The sequence below is a fragment of the Fukomys damarensis genome, unplaced genomic scaffold (assembly GCF_012274545.1).
Source record: "Fukomys damarensis isolate Sample0158 unplaced genomic scaffold, DMR_v1.0_HiC HiC_scaffold_30, whole genome shotgun sequence".
NCBI lineage: Eukaryota > Metazoa > Chordata > Mammalia > Rodentia > Bathyergidae > Fukomys > Fukomys damarensis.
Genome location: NW_022900942.1, coordinates 46,242,770 through 46,261,533, shown reverse-complemented (window position 1 = coordinate 46,261,533; position 18,764 = coordinate 46,242,770). Strand labels below are relative to the sequence as shown.

The window sequence follows — 18,764 nt, the reverse complement described above, 5'->3', positions numbered from 1 at the left end:
AGTGCAGAAGAAAAACCTGGGCCTAGACACAGAGTAGTCGTCTCAGGGGCCAGAGTGCTGGGGCCTCCAGATGAGGGACGTGGTGACTACTCTCTCTGTGCCTGAGCTCTTAGGAGTACTGAGCAGGCAGGACTGGCTTTCCCTCTTCTCCTGAGGAGCCAGGGGTTCATGCAAAGGCCAGAGGTGTGCTGGGGCCTGGTTGGTGAGGTTTGCCTTTCTTGTCTGTACCCCAAGGTCTGGATTCAGCCTCCAAGGGGCCAGAGATGAGGCCAAGGAACAGGACCAGGACACCTGTAACTAGACTCAGGGGCACTGCATTTGGGCAGGAGGAGCTGCCCAGGAGAAGAGTGATGCACTTAGCCTGAGGGCATTTCCCAGGCTCCACCTTGGCCCTCCTGGGCACTGTCCTTCCCCAGAACACGTGGCTTCCAAGTGTAGCCTCTGGCCTCCCTGGTCTGGTCTGAGTACCATCTGCTCTGGCCCAGATGGAGGCTGTGAGGTGGGGGCCTCTCTCTTCCCCTAGCTGCCTGTCTCTGTCATTCACTCACACACACACACACACACGTGTGTGCACCTGCACATGGCTATGTATTCATCTCCAAGTAGAGCTGGGCCCGCAGGGCCACCTTGTTGGAAGTCGACCCCCGCTTTTTCCGGTCTCCCAGGGAATCTGTGGGCAGAGTGTGAGAAGATGCCACAGATGGCCCAGCTGCACATCCAGGAAAGCAGCTTGGTCTCTGGAGGACACTGTCTGACTTCGCATAACCTGATTAAACTGCCCATATCCACGTGTGAGCGGGACTTTGTCTCCCCACATATCTTCCCACAGTTCTTCTCCATCCCTGGCCAGAGGACCCCCAAAAGACACCCACGCTCGTGCACATCTTCAGGGAATGGCAGGAGTGCCCACCCAGGGAGTTGGACTCATCTTTTCTGTTTTTTACATGCACTTGGTAGAAACTGTAGTCATAGACGTACACACAATCTGTCACTAAAAATTGGCCCAGCCGGGCCATCACAGCCCACATACGCCTGCATAAACTCAGCACGTATGAGCACACACATCCACATATCTCCTTGCCTGGCTTGTACAGAAAGACTGGAGTGTGCTCACATGGATGTGGCATGCATGCATGTAGACACTGCACACCCACCTCCCATGGACATGCACACAACTTCTCACTGCAGTTGCAGTGAGGAGCTGCAGACCTTGGAGCTCTGTTTAGATCCACAACTTCAGGCTTGGGGCAGATGTGATCTTGGCATGGGATAAACCTGTTCCTAGAGCTGGATGACAAAGCGTGGGGCTCTACAGAACAGCAAGGCCCAGAGGGTAGAGACCTGCAGTCTTGGAAAAACGGAGAGAACTCTGTCTGTATCCCTTCTCTCTCTAGAACTAGGGTAGCAAACAGCTCTCCCACATCCAACACATAGTGACCAGCACACACGTGTGCACACAGTGTGCTTACTGGGCATGGAGTAAATTTCAAATGGTCTGTTCATCTATCTCTATCAGGTGGGGAAACCACAGCAAGCACATTCCCAGTCTTTATCTTAAAGAAAAGAAAACCAGAGGTTGGGGGTTCCTGATGAACTTCTGGCCATTGTTAATCCTTTGATGTGTGTGTGTGTGTGTTCTCTTATTCCAGCTGAGCAGGACCACTTTCTCTGCCAAGTACGTTTCTTGGAGCCCAGCAGCCTGGGAATAGGCTTGGGTGGACTGCAGGGCACTGGGTGTGAAGTTTCTCCTGCTCTGAGCCATAGCAGCAGGCAGCCTGAAGCAGCTCCAGAAACTCCTGTCCTCTCTTTCTCAGTTTCCACCTCCTGGAGGACATTGCTTCTGCCTACAGATCTCAGTTTATCTTTCTGAGAGCTTTCTATGCCAGTTCATAGGGCTGGGTGGCCCTTGGAAGGTCTGCCCCACATCTCTCCAGAACCTGCCTTTGGTCTTTCTCAGACGAACAGAAAATTGGCCTGGGCTCCTGTGGGTTGATGCAGTGGGAGGATTGCAGAGGGAATTTCAGAGATGGCCTTGTGGGTGTTTGTTGATTTCTAATGAGGACTTGGCCTCAGCCTTTAGGGTGTCCCTAGCTATACCGGGAGAGGACTCTGGCCCCTGGCCTCTGCAAAGTGTGAGCAGAGGCTCCTGTCTGCTCCTGCCTGCCTTTGGTGCTGGGCCCTTGTCATTCCTTTCTCAAAATCATCTGGCTTTACCTTTCCTGCTAAGGAGATAGGTGGCTCAGTTGTCTTGGCCTTGTGTTTAATTAGGTCTTGTGACTAAGGAGTGATGTGTGAGTGTGCAAGTGTGTCTGTGTCTGTGTGCTTCTTCTGGTGTGTCTCTGTGTGTGCCTGAATGTTTCCATATGTGTGTATGTCCGTCAAAGTGTGAATGTAGCTGCATTTTGAGTCTATAGATATCTGCATATGTGTCCATATCAGAGTGTGTTCCTACATATGTCTGTGTATGCTTATTTGTGAGTCTACATGTATGTGTGTGTCAGTGTTTGTGGGCGTGCTAGTGTGAGTTGTCTCTGTGGCCATGAAGGTGAACATATTTCTGTGTGTGCACCAGTGTTTTCAGATCCCCCGCACAGGGCAGCATGGGATGATGTAAGAACATTAGCTAGTAATGACGCAGGACTTCAGTTTCCCCATCTGCAAAAGGACAACGATGGAAGAGACGACCTTTTTACTTCCATTAAGGAAGTGTGCAGCCGTAGAAGTATGGTGGGCTTGAGAATATGACAGACAGATTGGGGGGCTTGAAATTCGGTCTGGTTATTTCTCTCAGTGCTTCCATTTGCTTGCCTGGCATTCAAAGGGGGCACAGTGCCATTTCTGCTGAAGTTTTGTTATGAGGACTTCATGTGAGAAAAGTGGGTGAGAAGCTGCCTGCACTGTACTGCACAGTAGGTGCACTGTCAATCTTCCTTCCTCTCCACCTTTCAGCCCCACTGTTGACCTGTCTCTTTGCATCCTGATTTAAGAGTGGGCAGAGCTGCTCAGTGGTCTGACGGTGGTGCTGGCTCTTAATACGTGACGACGAGCTTGCATTTTCCCCTCCTCATTTGACTCTGATTGTGATCCTAAGAGGTGGGTCGAAGAGGTTCCAATATCGTGACATAAAAGAGGAGAAACTGAAGTTCTGAGTGAGAAGGGGACTGGGCCCCTGGTTGGGGAAGCAGAGGCAGGATGGGCAAGGATGCAGACATCTGGGTCTTGGGTACAGGGCGTTCTGTGTGCACCAGCTGTCCCTACAGCAGGTCCTGTCCAGAACACCTAAAAATGTCTGCTTCCAGAGGCCCTGTGACCAGGCTTCCTCTTACTTGTCCAGCCCAAATGGGAGAAGCCTGTAAATGAGCCCCAGACAACTCAGGTCATCTGGTGAAGAGGCACATGGATCAGGGCGCTGCACAGGAATTGGAAGGTGGCATTAATCGGATTCCTCTCCTCCCAAATAGTCCATAGGTTGTGGACATCCAGAGACAGATTCATTAGCCTCATCATTCATCTTCTTTACAGAATTTGACTCACAGTGATGTTTGCTGTTTTCTTAAAGTCCAAACCACTGCAGAGCAATGTGACTTGAACTCGCAGGCAGCAGAAGGAGAAGACAGACTCATGTTACTCAAGGAGCATGGTCTCCCAAGATGTCTCAAAAGGCGATGCATTCAGTGATTAACTTAGGACAGGTTTATGTGTGTTGTGGGTAACTCTATTCCACAAAAGATGGGAGCTCTTGGCCCAGGGGCTGCCTAGCAGGTCAGGCTGAAGGAATCTGCCCGCCTGGTCAGCAGCCTTGAGTCTGCCAGGCCCCTTTTCCTGCCTCACCTGCACCCATCCTAAGCTTGAGCCACTCTGGGTATCTTGGCAGGATCTGACCAGTTGGTAATTTTCCCTCATCATTGTTTTCCCATTTTTCTTTATAACAAAGGTATCAACTTCCTGGTTATGACAGGACTAAAAGCAAATAAGATAAAATAAAGTACTTTACAGATTAAAATGCTATATAAATAGAAGGCATGTGATAATATAAATAAAACAATTTAACCTCTATGACACACTATAAGATGCACGGTGTGACTTGGAGGAGAACACTTTTGTACATAGGTTTTATACACACAATAGAACATACGACTTAGTTTGGCATGTAATGTAGTTTATAGTATGTGCTGCACCCATAGGATTATGTAATATCTTATGACATGATATTCCTAACGCAGAGAAAAGTAGACTCAAAATCAGTCGACATTAGGCTATTTTGGCATTCGAAACACAAGTCCCAGATTTGTGATTTTAACAGCTGAAGCTGAGAGGAAGAAAACTAAAAATACTAATGGGGAAGATATCTCCATCAACCAGCAATGTGGCCCACTGGGTGGGGAAGCTGGGAAGATAGAAACCCCCAGAATAGGTCTGGGTAAGGGCACAGCAGGGAGAGGGCCCTCTTGGGAGGAGGTGGAGGAGTTGGGTTTGTCAGTGATTGTTCTTACTATTTATAAAGCCAGATGAGGAGCTATAGGGCTTGCGGTGGCCCCTGTGTCTGCTGATTAGCTGGCGATTATATTGATGATGTAATAAAAATTCACTTTGTCTATTAAGTTTCACCAGGACAATCAGGGAGAGATTAGATAAAAATCAGAGGAAATGAATAATAGAATGGAGAAGGAAAGCCACAAGTCTCCCCCGCCACAGTCCCTGTCTCTCGGTCCTTTTGCTGCCCCCAAGGAGGCACAAATGAAGAAGCCCTCCACTTCAGCACCCAGACAAAGCTGCACTGGAAACTTCCTGAGTAGGGATGCTTTTGGGGAGCGACTTGGTGCTCCAGATACGACACTGCTTTGAGTTTACAGACTACCTTTAATACTTGCTAAAACCTTGTCATGGCAGCCTGCATGGATCTGCTGACCCTGATGGGAGGTGGCCAATGTGATTGGCCCTTTAGCTGTTGGGGTCCCTCTGGTCCCACAGCATGGCAGGTGGAGCTCCATGTGGGTGGGCAACACTGCTCTAGGCTGGGCAGACACATACTCCCCATGGGCCTCTTTGCCTCATCTCCTTTCCCTCTGGCCTGGCCCATGCCAAAAAATTGCCTTCCCCCCATTGAAGGGGCTTCTCTGGGTTAAGGCCTGCGCTTTGAAGGATCTGTTAAAAGGCACGTGCCACAGCGATGGTAACACGTTAATGCCCATTAGTTCCAGCTGCATATCTGCCTGGTTTGATTGCCTGGACTTGGGAAGGATAGGAAGAGGTCACTTTGGATTGTGGCCCATTGCCTGAGAGCTCTGGGCCCTGGCTCGGTGGCTTGGGGCTTAGGGTTTGCGACTGGATTTTGTGGGGCTGCATAATGGGGATCTAGGGATGCTCGGAGATTGCCATTAGTGACTTCTACATCCTTCCTGGAAGCTGGGTCTTGGGGTTACTCGAGCTCCACGACTAGCTCAGTTCTAGTTTTCCCTGAGAAATCTGTGGGCTCAGGAAAATGCTAGGTAAAGGTCAGTGGAAGGATCCCATAAACAAGAGTCTCCCTCCCTTAAAGAGTTGGACACAAAGGCCACTTCATCTATTTTGGCTCCCCTGAGCTGGGTTTCTCTTCCCAAACCTAGAGAGACCACTGCTCTCCTGCAGTCATGGGCTGCCCATGAATGCTTGGCCGCCTTGCCCAGGTGCACTGTCCACACTGGGAGCAGTTCTTCCTGGGACATGCCAAGATTTCTCCAGTTGAAGACCACTGTCACCCCAGAAAACTCCTTCCTTTGGCTTTATCAACACTGCCTGGCTGCCTTCCAGCTACTCTTGTCCTGGGGGCAGGTGAAGAGGAAGGGTCAAGCTGCGGTGGGTGGGGGGATTCCAACCCTGGAATCCCTTTGTGCATTGCTGGGGATGTTCACCTGAGTGAGCCTTTAGGGGGTCATCTGGATGCCTTCCCCAGGGACCGGTAACATGACCACAGATCAAATATTACAAGAGTAATTTTTCAGACCAAGTGGGCTGCTGTTGGAACAGCTGAAGGACACTGTAGCCCCAAAGCAGGTGAGGCATGAGGGTAGCCATGGCAGGTTCTGTGTGTGTCACTGACTTCCCTGGAAGCATCTGTGACTCACCCACCATCCCTGGCCTATTCTCCATCAGCCAGGCTGTGGTGGATCTGGATTTATTCAAAATGAGAAATTCTTTTGTCCACTAGTCTGAGAACGAGACTTCACTGCAGTGGGACAAAACCAAAACCTAATAAAATGAGACTAGACTCTCTGACCTGTCAGCTCTCCAGCCTCCCTGCTCTGCATTCTTCCCATATGCCGGCCTAAGCTTTTTCTGTCCCTCTACCACAGGACTGGCACCAAGCCCTCAAGTACTCTGACCAAGAACTTGCCTTTTGGGGGTTCCCACATTCTATGCACAGGGCATTTGTATCGTATGGTTTTGTTTGTGGGGTTGCCACCTTTTTTTTTTTATCACATCCAGAGTTATTTTGTGGTGGTGAGGATGGGTTCCCCACATCCTGAGGTCAGGGCAGCTGAGGTGATGTGAATCTGTGCCTCCCTGAAGAAGGCTTACTTCTCCCCAGTCATACTTGGGGGCTTCCCAGTGGAAACCATGACACATGTCCACCATGGTCTGCTCCTGCCTCTGTACCATGGGTGAGCATGGGGAGGGTTGGGAATCTCAGAGTCTTGCTGCAGTTGGATGAATGACACCCCTGCTGGGCCCTCCTTCTCCTCTGCTGGTCTGTGGGATGTCCCATCCTCCTTTTGGCTGCATGGCCTAAGCTGTGAGCAGCCCTTCTTATCACTGGCTCAGCTGACACAAGGTTAGAACATTTGGAGTTCATGTTTGGCAGAGAAACTTGAGAAACTAAGGGAGAAAGAAACCAAGGCCTTGGAGGTGGCACGAGGAAGTGTCACATAGAAGGGAGAAGGGAGTAGGATTCTGGCTCCTGCTGGCCTCTGCTAGGTGGGTACAGTCTTCAGGTTTGACTCTTCCTGCTTGGCTCCTGCCAGTCCTGGCCCCAGCCCCTAGAGCAGTGGGATACAAGTGTGTCTGCTTTGCCCTTGAGAGCAGCAGTCCCTTCTCAGCTGCCACCTTGCCTCGCCTGCCTGGGGTCACTCACTGCAGCCTGACACTAAGCTTGTGCTGCTGGGAGTCACCACTGCCACTTGTTGTTCCTTTGTTTTTTCTGGGATCGCAACTCAGCTGCCTGTGCACAGGACTTGCCCATAATCTTCATCTCGGGGGATTTCCAAACTTGCCTAATAGAATTCACTCCAAAATTAGTTGCTTATTGAATAGTCAAAATAACGGCACAGAGGAAGTTCTTATCCTTAAGTAAAATGAGTTTAAACATTAGAAAAGAATACGAAGCCAGAACGTTACACCTGTGGTGGCTCTCCTGCCCTTTGACTCACTCTGATGAGGAAGAGGACTTCAGTCACCCAGGCCTTCAGCTGCACCTGGACTATAGTGTCCCCATCCACCCCTAGCAGATAGGCCCTCGCTGAGGCCCAGCCAGGTCACCAGGCCCTGCATGTGAGCTTTTAGAGATTCCTTTGCAGAAGCTGAGGGAGGTAACAACTCAGAGTTGGACCCTGTCAGTCTTTAAGCATGGAAAAGATTTGATGTCTCCCCTAGCATTTGAAATTTCCTTAACATATGGAATTAAGAATAAAAGCGGCACTGAAGCATAGACGGTAATTATTCATTTTTTGAAATGAAACACAACTCATATAAGTTGGCGTGTGTGTCCCTGTTTTGCTGGTGCCTCGGGCCCGGGCCTGATTTTCCAAATGAGGGAACTGACACGGGGTCCCAAATTACCCACCCTTGCAGGGAGCTGCAAGCTTAAGCAGAGGCCAGATTCCCTGCTACCCAGCAGGCGGGCGCGGGGCGCTTGGGTTTCAGGGGCCCTCGGCGGTGCTCGAGTTCTTCCTCTCACCATCAGAGGGCAGGCGACAGCCAGAGGAGAGAAGAGCCCTTCTCCCCCACACACTTTGGGGGTTCCTCCTCAGTGTAGGGAAAGAGGCGAAAGGAGTTGCCAGGTTTCCAGTACACTCTGTTCTTCCCGAAGTACTTCGACCCGGGCCTGGTAGATAGGGAGGGGACAGGGCACTCTGGGGAGAGCTGAACCCTGGCACAGGGACGTATCTTTCCCTTATATCCTCCGGGCCGCGGCAGGGCCGGTTCCAAGCTCTGGGCACCGGCTGCGTCTCAGTCGGGGAGGCTTGGCGTGCGCACTAGAGAGGGAGCAGCAGTGATCCTGCCGCCAGAGAATGAGAACATGGTAGTACAGGCCCAGGGGGCTTGCCCCTCGGTGGCCTGGAGGGCGGGGTGGCAAGTCAGGGGAGGTGGTTTATGTTTTATCCGCTGGGACATGGAGCGCTTCCCTGTGGGAGGAAGCACCTTCTCTCCAGAGGCCCATCCCCCTCTCAGCCACAGACGCCTGCTCCACGTGGTCTTTTCCAATAAAGGGCATCCCCTCCTGCTCCTTGGCAGCCCACTGTAGGCCTGGCCTATAAGGCAGGTTCCCTCCAAGGTGCTTTGGCGACTCTGGGAACTGGGAAAAGGAATGCTCAGAAAGCCTACCAGGTCTTTGGCTGTCCCCAGAGATACTCCCCCAGACTGCAAACTTGCATAGGAGAAGCCCCCATATGCTAAGCTTTTCGCCTTCCCACCCCTCCTCTTTCAGGCCTCCTTCAGGCATTACCCTTGGTTTCCAAGGACAGTCATGGTGGCTACCTTGATCTGGGGCTTTAATGGGACTTTAAGAGAACTAGGGGTTGGAACATTCCCTGAGGGAATTCCAAGACCACAGAAGCATTGCCTTCCAGTTTGGTTGCTTCTCACTCACTGTGACTGGAAGTGGGCCTCAGGGAAGAGTAGCTTTCAGAAGACCAGGGTATTCTTACCCCACCAGCCACATTGATAGAGCAGCACCCACAGCCTCTGGCCCAAAGAGCTCCATACTGTGACTGATGGGCTTGGGTGCCTGACCTCCTGGGACACCTAATCTGAAGAGCGTACACTGGCATCTCCAGGGCTCAGGACCCTACCATGTTAGTGTGGACATCGCTTTAGGCTCTCCTCACTTCTTTGGGAAGAACCCTCTTCACACAGTGTGGGGCAAGGATGCTCTGTGCCTCATCCGGTGAGACCAAGCCAAGCCAAGTATTGATTTGACAGGAAAATAGGGATATTCTGGATGGATAATGGTTAGGGGATCCGATTTCTTTCTTTTCCTGTTCAGAGAACACCTCTCCTCCACTTCACCCTGCTGGAAAGCAGGGGCCAGATGAGAAAGTGTTCTCACTGGTCACCTGAGGACACCTTTGTGCCCCCTGGTCTTCTCCTAGGAGTTCACAAAGCATCTGGGTCCCCTCTCACACCATGGAAACACTCCCAACATCTTTGCCTCCTCATATATACTTAGAACCAGTCAATATGATTAATTTTACATGGCCGTAATTTCCAGCTAGTGCCTTGGAGTCCTCCTAGGCTCGCCCATCAGCAGCGACATGATACAGTTTCTGGTTATATTGGTCAACCAAGATATTGATATTATTAATAATGGATATCTATATGCTGACCTTTGTCCACACAACTGAATCACTCTGGGCTGGCTGTCACATTTTTAAAAATGGTATTGATAAGCCCATTACTGGAAGGACATGTACAATTTTAGGTGTGTACTTTCCACTTGCCTCCAGGGATCTCCTGTGACAATCTACCTGTATGGAGGAGCTTATACAAGATGACACGTAGAACGCAAAAGAATAGGCACAAGTGCTTGTGTGGTGAGTGTATGTGTGTGGGCATGCAAGCCTGGTCATATATACGTGTGTGTGTGTGTGTGTGTGTGTGTGAATGTGTGTGTGTGTGAATGTGTGTGAATCTGTCTTGAACACCTGCCCTTTTAGAGCTGATCAAATAGTCAATTAGAGCATTATAGGGAGGTAGCAGAATCAGAGAGCTCCTACAAATACACTGCGATGTAGTGTTTGATCTTTGGATGCCTCTTGTCTCCTAGGACTTGCGCAAGGAGGCTTGGCTTTATAAGGATATTATTAGGTTGATGCCTCGTTCTCTCAATTTACCTGCCAGGCAAGAGGCAGCATTTGCAGGGAGTTGGCTGGCCAGAACCAGCCACTGCAAGGTGCACTGAAGGCCATGTGGCAGGCAGGACTTTGGAGGTATGCTACTGCCAGGCCTCAGTCTCTTTATCCATGTCCTGGCAGCAATTAATCTGGCTTTACTTTCTGAAGGCCAGAAGAGGGGAGGTCAGCTCAGCCTCTCAACACTCTGCACTAAAACTCCCAATCAAAGGAATGCTTGACATGCTGCCAGGCCTTGCTGATTGCATGGTGGGGTGTGGCCTGCTGCCTGTTAGAAGGGAACGGATTTGTGGCATTCTGTGGCAGAGGCATGCTCTGTGTGCTCCGTGTGTCCTTGTGCACACAGTCACACAGACCCCCATTGCTACATACCTCTGTGGCTGCTCTCATGCCTTCCTGTGAACAGTGATGTCAGGGACCTTGCCTCTATCAGCTTGTCCTATAGTGATCTCATCCTGTGTGGACCAAGACATGCTCACTTGTCAAGGGTGCCCCCTCACTCGTCCCTGTGAAGGGAAGCTGGCTAGTGAGAGAGATCTTTTGGATCCTCAGACATAGTGTATGAATAAACCAGACATGGATTAATTAGGTGTGACTGCATCATTAAATTAGAATAATGAACAAACAGCCACGTATGGCACTCAAATCTGCCTAGAATGACTCCAAAGGTTGCTTTCAAGCAAGTTACCTGTCAGTTTGTAGGTTTTGGGGATGCTAGAGAGTGAGTTTTTCATCGTGTCTTGAGAAGTGGGTTCTTTAAGCAGCATCTAGCCCAGGCGAGGGCTGTCCTTCACTGGGCACCTAGCCTCCACAACTGAATCCAAATGACGACTGGCTCGATACGGCATCATCTATGCATGCTTCAGCTGCGCACATTTCTCAGCGTGAAATACGACAGTGGCACAGGTGCTCAAGAGATGGGAGGGAGAAGTTAAGAGGTGTGGGCAGTGGATGGGAAATGTATCGATCCTGCAATATTTATGTGGATATGCACAGTTGCTCGTGCATGTGCACGTGCACACACACCCTTCTTCTAGGAACCCCATTCCGTGAACTCTTTTTTCTTCTATTGACACAGTCCGCACTTCAGTCAGATTTGAAGGTGAACCAACTCTCAGCTGTGCAATTTTAGAATGAGCTGCTGAACAGCAGCCCCCTGCCCTTGGCAGACCACACCACTACAATCTCTGTACTTGGACAGAGCAGCTGTGCAGAAACAACTGTTTGTTTTTAACAAAGAGGAGGAAGACAACAGCTAAGAGGGGAGAAAATGGGAATCTTGCTGATCTCACTGGACAGCTGCAGGGTAACCTAATGCACTGGGGCTTTGTTAGTGACATCTCTTAAGTACCTAGAACCCTTTAATCTGTAGCTGCTCTTAACAAAGGTGATAATTAAAGCAGAGTGTATCGCAATACAGTAACATCACGGTCAGTTTATGTGCTGTCCAGAGCCGGCCTTCAGAAGTCTCTGCCAATTAAACTCTTGTTGGAGGCAGCTCATTATCAATTTTTTCCCCGAGTTTGATCAATATTTTTGTCTTTACTGTCCTCACATGAGGACTGTGTCTGTCTCCATGAGGGTACCCATTTATTTACATCTTGCAGATGGCCGTAGAGGATTTGCTCCTGAGCTGAGCTGCTGGGGATCATTCTGTTTGAAAGCCTTGATCAGCTCACGCCGGAGGAGAGATACAAGGAAGGATAAGAGAAACAAAATGTGGAGCAAGTGGAGAGGAGAAATCTTCTGAATCTATAATCCTGAAAACATTCCCTTTTACTCTTGAGGGACTCAGAAATCAGGACAATTCCTCAGGGCTTCCCACCTTTAAATGTACCCCTATGTGACCAAGTAGAACATTTATCTCCTTTATCAGGCCCCACTTTAAAGTTTAGGGGTATCTTCAGTGGCAAGAAGAAGGAAAAGAGAGAGAAGCAGGATGATGGATAATAGAAGAGCTATACCTAACTTAGGAAGAAAACTCTGTTCTAATCTTTCAGGCCAGTGGTGGCAAACTTATGGCAAACATGTTTTAGCCAGCTATTTGTCATTACTGAAAGCTCTAAAAGGTTTGCCATCATTGTTAGGCTATTTAGGCTTGACAGTATGCTTTCTGTGGTTCTTGGGGAGGCTGTGTATTTAAAGGATGTAGAAAAGGCAGAGGTAAAAAGGATGAATATGATTTTCTTGTTAAAGAGAACCCAAAAGGAGGGCAGCTGGGTGTCTGCCATCCTCTGCCTGTATTTACAGAAAATGCAGCACTCTGCTTGGAGGATTTGTCTTGATTGAGCTTATCAAGTCCTGTGCATGTATTTGTGTGTGTATGTGTGTGTAGGAAAACACTCTAAGAGGAAAGTATGCTGGGATGCTGGAGGACAGTGAGTGGGGTTTGGAAACAATGGGTTGTGAGAACTGCTCTGCAGAAAGCTGGGCTCTGTGGCTGACTACTGAGATCCCAGATGGAAGGTCATTTCTAAAGCAAGTCAGTGGGTGAGCAGAAGCAGTCTAGACCTCCAAAATAATGTGATTCTATTCTAAACCTAGACTTCTGGGTAGGGAAGTCAGGTAGATTGAAAAAGTCTGCGTACTAGAACTTGGATCATTGACAAATCAAAGCCAAGAGTTCTGAGGTAGAGAATGAATGTAATAATAAGGACAGTGTCCTTCTTTTCAGAGTCTCTCCTTTACTCCAGAATTCTTTTTCCTATCACCCTTTTCCATGATCCTGCATGGGGCCCAGGAAGATGTAACTGCCCCCTACATAATCTCTATTCTTTTAATTTTCATTTTTTCTCTGTACATGTGCACGCGTGCACACACACACACACACACACACATGCACGCACACGAGTCATTCACACCAACACCTACACAGGCTGCAGAATTTTCCCTTTCCCAATTCTTCAGTACACCCCCACACACTGGTTTTCTCATCCTCCAGCTCTTCTTTCTGCGTGTCACATGGGGTTTCCCTTCCAACTTCAGGAGCTGCTGCAGTTTCAGCCACTGTCAACTAGCAGACCCAGCTTCTAGTTGGCATTTTGACCCCAAATTTTGTTTTCCCTTTTCTCTATTTGAAATGTTGGGCTGTATTCTCAGTTGCATCTCTTTCTTCTCTACAGCCTCTCTACCCCAACTTCTCTTGAACTGAGATCTCGTTTGGGTCAGTTTGGAAAATGACCATCTCTTGATAACATGGAAGGTGTGAGCTCTGCATTATTTTCTGCAACTCCATCTCAGGCAAAGTTACAATGAGCTCTTTTCTCAACCAGTGAGGTGATGTCTCGAGTATCTTCTCTGGCACCACTCAGAAACCCTGCTCCCATATGGTATATGAGTTACAAGAAGGAGAATGTTGATGCTAATAATAGTATTGGACATTTCATGCTTAAACTGCTGGAGTGTGTAGAGATCACTGGGCATCAGAAATGCCCCTGTAAATTCATTCTTTGAAATAATTCTGAGAACTGTGTGGTATCATGGTGTAGAGGTCATATCTATAGTGTGCATTTTTGTAATTGTTTTCTTTGAGTAATTTTTGAATCAGGACTTTATTCAGGAAAAGCTTTTGGTTTTGCTTTGTTTTGTGTCTGAGAAGCACTAACATCTAGCCATCTAGAACAGGTCATACAGGGAGTAAAATTATGCCAAGGGGCTTCTTTCAACCCAATCCACAATTCCCATTAGAGCCAATGGGAGCGAGTTGAGAATGTTAACATCCTTTTGTTGAACTGCAGTAAAATCTAGGCCAGGCTTGGTTTTCATGTGTGTGGGATGTGCTTAGTCATGCTTACACATGGATGCATGTACGTGAATATGTGAGTAGTAATTTACCTGTGTGTGCTGATTCCGAGAAACTTTGTTTTAAAGATAAGTAAAATTGTGCACAAGTAGTGAGTAACCACTAGCTTCTTAAATAAATAAATCATTTCTCGATACCTTTTTTTCTATCCTTTTAAATAGGACACATCATCACTTGGAATTTGGAGGTTTTATAATGGTGGCTATTACTTTGATACATTTAGTCTTATGATGAATATTGGTACTCATTTTTGGGTGAAACTTATTTTTTAAAGTGTTTTTCTTGTATCCTTATTCTGGTTATTCTATTTTTCCTATCTCTGACAAGGTAAGTCTGTCTTTAAAAAAACTATAGGTGTGTAACCATTCAGCTAGTCTCTTTCCCTGGACAGAACCGACTTTTTAGTTTTCAAAGTAATTAAAAAGAGTTCATCTTAATTGAGCTGATGCCCATGCTGATACTTCAGCTTCACTCTCTTTGACTCATTTGAAAACAGAAATCAGATAGAGCCTCACAGTTTTAATTCACCTATCTACAGAGGGGGAAAAATAAGCCATCTCAGCTAAGTCATGAGGTGGAAATTCAATGTTCTGAAAATTGTCGTTTCTTAAATGCAAACATAACATAATTTTATGAAGATGGCCACAAATCAAAAAACATAATCATAAGCCTTGTCTTTCTTTCTCCCAGTTACACCCCAAATCAAGAGGTTTTAGGCATTTTCTATTCAGGTACAGTTGAAATGAGAGATTATGGAGCTGATGGTGAGTATATTTTAAAATGATACACTCTTCTCCAGAGCTAAATCACAGAAGGGTTCATTACTCTGTCCCCACCCTCCTTCTGGATGTAGAGTAAAAGTATGAGGGGCTGGCTTTCTTGTAGCTGTGACTTCTGGGTTGGGAGCCCCCCAGCCTATCAGTAGAATAAATTTCCCTCTATGCAGTGGGGAAAAATCTCAAAGCAGAGTAGCTATCTAGGCACAGATCTGTTCTGACTGGATAACAAGAGGGACTATGATGGGGACTTAGCTGTTTAGATTAAAATGCATCGCAGGCTCCAGGAACAAGCACACATCAGTAGTAAAGGCTGTTTAAACCTTTGGGGACAGCCCTATGTTTAGATTACATTAATTCATAAATATTATACTAAATACCACTTAAATTGGACTTAAATGACTTCAAAGATAATGCATTATAATATGGCTATCCAGAGAGCAGTAGTCTTTATGTCTCCCAGTAACTCAGTCTTTGCCGCTTCCTATCCTGCTAGACAGGACCAAAGTTATGAATGGATTGCTGGCTTATTCATGTGTGATCCACTGTGTGTGTGTGTGTGTGTGTGTGTGTGAGTGTGTGTAGGCATGAGTGAGTATATGTGTCTTTGGTCATTGCCTCTGTTTGTTCTCCAAGGGGGGAAAAAAAAGAAAATAAAAATAACTAAAAAAATGAGAGAAGAGAGGAAGTAGACTAGTAGGTGACCTGTTCCCTTCTCCAAGGAAGAAAAATTCCACAAGAAGGGTCAAAATTGGTCCTTAGCTCAGTTCTGCTACTACCCCGGGAATTAGCCTCTCTCTTCTTTAATCAATAGTACAATATTGTTCTCTTTGGAGCCTGGAAAAACAGTATTTCCCAAAGTGCTTCAAATGGGGGTAGGAAAAAAATACTCTAAGTTAGCCAGAGAGTTTGCATTGCACTGAGGTTTCTTCCTTGGGTGTTGTTTCTTTGAATTTTGATTCAGTTTTTTTTTCTTCTTTTCTCTCTGCCTAACTCCTAGACCCTCCTCCCTCCAATTGCTTGCTGGTCTCTGGGGGGTAAATTTACCTTTATAGTAATCACCCCAGTCCACAGCTGCTATTTGCTGCTTCCCAGCCCAACACCCCTTCTCGGATATGGCTGGGTTTGCTCCACAACACCTACCCACTCCCTCCTCCACAGACTCCCAATTTGACTGGAGTAATTGCCTTTTAAGGTGCACTCTACACATGGCAGGTATTCTGTTAACCCTTAGAACTCCTTCTTTCTTTAGTTACCTGAAATGGCAGGTGGCCAGCAAATGGATATCCACCTGAAATCTTGTGCATTTCATTTACTTTTTACTGCTTTACAGACCAGTAACATACACATGTAATCTATGCTGGGGGCCAGTATTTGCTTATGTGTCTCAATTTTACCCCAGTATTATTCATTAAAATAATTCAGAAAGGGGAAGGCAAGAGCCACAAATATGCCCTGAAACCAGGCTTAACAAAGGCGTGATTCTATCCCTAGCCTCATGTTGTCAATTTAGAGATGGGGAAAATCTAGAAGCTAAATGCAACCCTAATTCTTTCGGCCTTATCATGCTTTTTGACTTAACAGCAATTAATCACCAATGGCAAGTAAGTAATTTTTTTAAGGTGGCCAGAGGCTTATTTTATCAGGATTAGCTAATAAGTCAGACTGCATCACGGAAGGAGGAGCTCAAACTCTACTAGGACTGAATAAACCAGCCCTTGGAAATAGTCTCATTTATTCTGCTATCTGGGAGCTTCCAGGCATGGTTAGAGACACTGTGGCCAACCTGGACTCTAAAACCAGAAGGATGGAGAGGCAGGAAGTTTTAAGGAAAAATATATGCTCAAGCTCTGAAGGGTGAGCTGCGACAACCAGCAGCCAGGATGCTGGAGCCAATGGGCCCTGCCTGTCACTGACTGAGACAGTTTGGAAGGAGAATTATTTGGAAAATGAAGTTTTACCTTCTTAGGAATTCTATATATGTATATATTTTTTCTCTCTCCCTGATACAAATGATTAAAATTCTACTTCTTAGAATACAAGTCATAGCAAATTACATTAGAAACAAAGTGATGATATCAGCAAGGAACTATTGAGAAGAATCCAAGGAATATTGCTAAAGTTTATCTTCACTTGAAATAAAGAAGTAAATAAAGTGCTCCAATCCAGATCTTATAGGATGCCCAGCTCCCCACAGCTATCTTTTGCTTCTAGTGGGTTCTGATTTTTTAAACTTTGAAATCTTGAATTACCACAAAAACTGATCATAGGTAGGCAAAAACCATTCCTACCTATGCTATTAAAATTTTTATTTTACTATTTTTAAAACCAGGGAACTATCAAAATGACAAAGGTTTCAACAAGCCTTGATTAGCTTCTAGGAAGCTTGATTGGGAAGGGAAAATCTACAAAGACACGGCGGAGAGGGAGGGGGAAATAAAGTGTTTCTTCCCTTCAAATATTATTTCAAAGACTGCCTCCCCATTTCACCTTTTCAATCTCTTTACTGAACAGACAGACATTTTCTCCATGTTGGATAAAGGTTGGTTTCACTCTCCATTACAGCCCCCACCCTTACCCCACCCCAACAAATCCAGTATATTTCCATTGTGCTGTATTTTTGTGCTACTCAACATGCCATTAACTTTAAGATTTACTTCTCAGCAGGCAAGCTGGAAGATGCTAAAGCCAATAAAAACTGCTCTCTGGGACTCCAACTATGAAGAGTTTGGAGCTCTGTTTAGTATTCGGATGAAGGGAGGGCTAGAGAAGGAGGGTAGTTGTGGTAGTGAAAACCACTGCTGCTCAGGGAGCCACATAGCTCTGAGCTCTGCACCTAATGTACTGGAGGATCAGCTCTGTTCATAGCCCATTTGTGGCCAAGAATGAGGCTGTTCTCTTTATGTGGGGGTAGGTGTACATGTGTGTGTTTTCATCTTTAAAACCACCAGCTCTAACACAGCATCTTCAGTGGCTCCCCACACTACTGTTTAGTAAAAACGGAACGTCCATACACATCCCCTACAACTTCCTTATCCCCGCTCCTTCCCTGCCTGGCGATCAATCTCTCTCAGAAAGCATTTAACTTGCCCACACAGCTCCAGCACCGATTAATCCCGCTGCACATCCTATACATTACTGTTAGGGAGCGGAGCACTGGGCTAATTTCGTCACCTACCAGCCACCCACACACATTCTACAACTGAACACGTTTGGGGCTCTGCCTCAAAGATAATAAAACAAGGAAAAAACAGGCAGGCTGCAGACAATTCCTATGACCACTTTCTTAAAAGTTGCTAGGTTTTAATTCTTTGATTATTCTGTCTCCTCTTTCCTCAAGCACTGACTAGTAATGCTTGCTTCAAGGGAGAAATGATCTACTATAAGGCTCTCTGCATGGTGAGTTTGGGATAAATTAGGGTACACTCTTAAAAATGAATGTCTTGCACAAATACATTTTCCCCCAAAGCCCCGTTTTTCCAGGAAGGGGACTATCCAGGTTTCCAAGATTCCCACTCCACCCAGGGGATGGCTGGTTCCCTGCTAATTCTTGCCTTAGGTTTTATCAGTCCTTCCTTCAAACATCCAAACTACCCCCTTCCCCCCACTCCCCACATTGTCACTCACACAACCAGATTATTGAGGCTCACAGCTAGACCAGCAGAGTTTACTGTTAAATTGATAGCAAAATAAAAATATCTCTGAATTTGTCACCTCGCTCCCCTTTTAGATAGCTGAGCTCTCCTGCCACGCTGGCACCAGAGGAGGATGAAAAGACCATCTCCTGTAGTATTTTCAGCACCACGGATATGGACAGCACCCTCGGTCCCCGGCCCGCCGAGCGCCCGCCAGTTCGCTCAGCTTGGACTCGCCCGGTGCAGCGGTCCCTATCCGATCTTTCAAGTCGCTGTACCAAAAAACACAAGCCCCATTTCCCCCTCCATCCTCTCTTTCTTTCTCTTCATCTTCTGCGCCCGCTGCTCTACCCACGGCACCCCTCCTGTCAGCTCCTCGCCCAAATCCCAACCTTGCCCCAGCGAGCAGCTCCCCACGCACCCCAGCGCCGTCTCCGCTGCCCGA

General features: G+C 47.2%; 1 protein-coding gene across 1 annotated transcript in view; it reads right to left on the bottom strand.

The window, feature by feature from the left end:
- Window positions 1-584: 584 nt before the first annotated feature.
- LOC117283744 (CUGBP Elav-like family member 4) overlaps window positions 585-18,764 on the bottom strand; it is an 18,807-nt gene continuing 627 nt past the window's right edge. The window contains exons 2-3 of the mRNA XM_033757401.1: window positions 18,399-18,591; window positions 585-670 (exon numbers count right to left, since the gene is read on the bottom strand). Of these exons, the coding sequence (XP_033613292.1) occupies window positions 585-670; window positions 18,399-18,591 (279 nt within the window). The remainder of the gene's footprint in view (window positions 671-18,398; window positions 18,592-18,764) is intronic.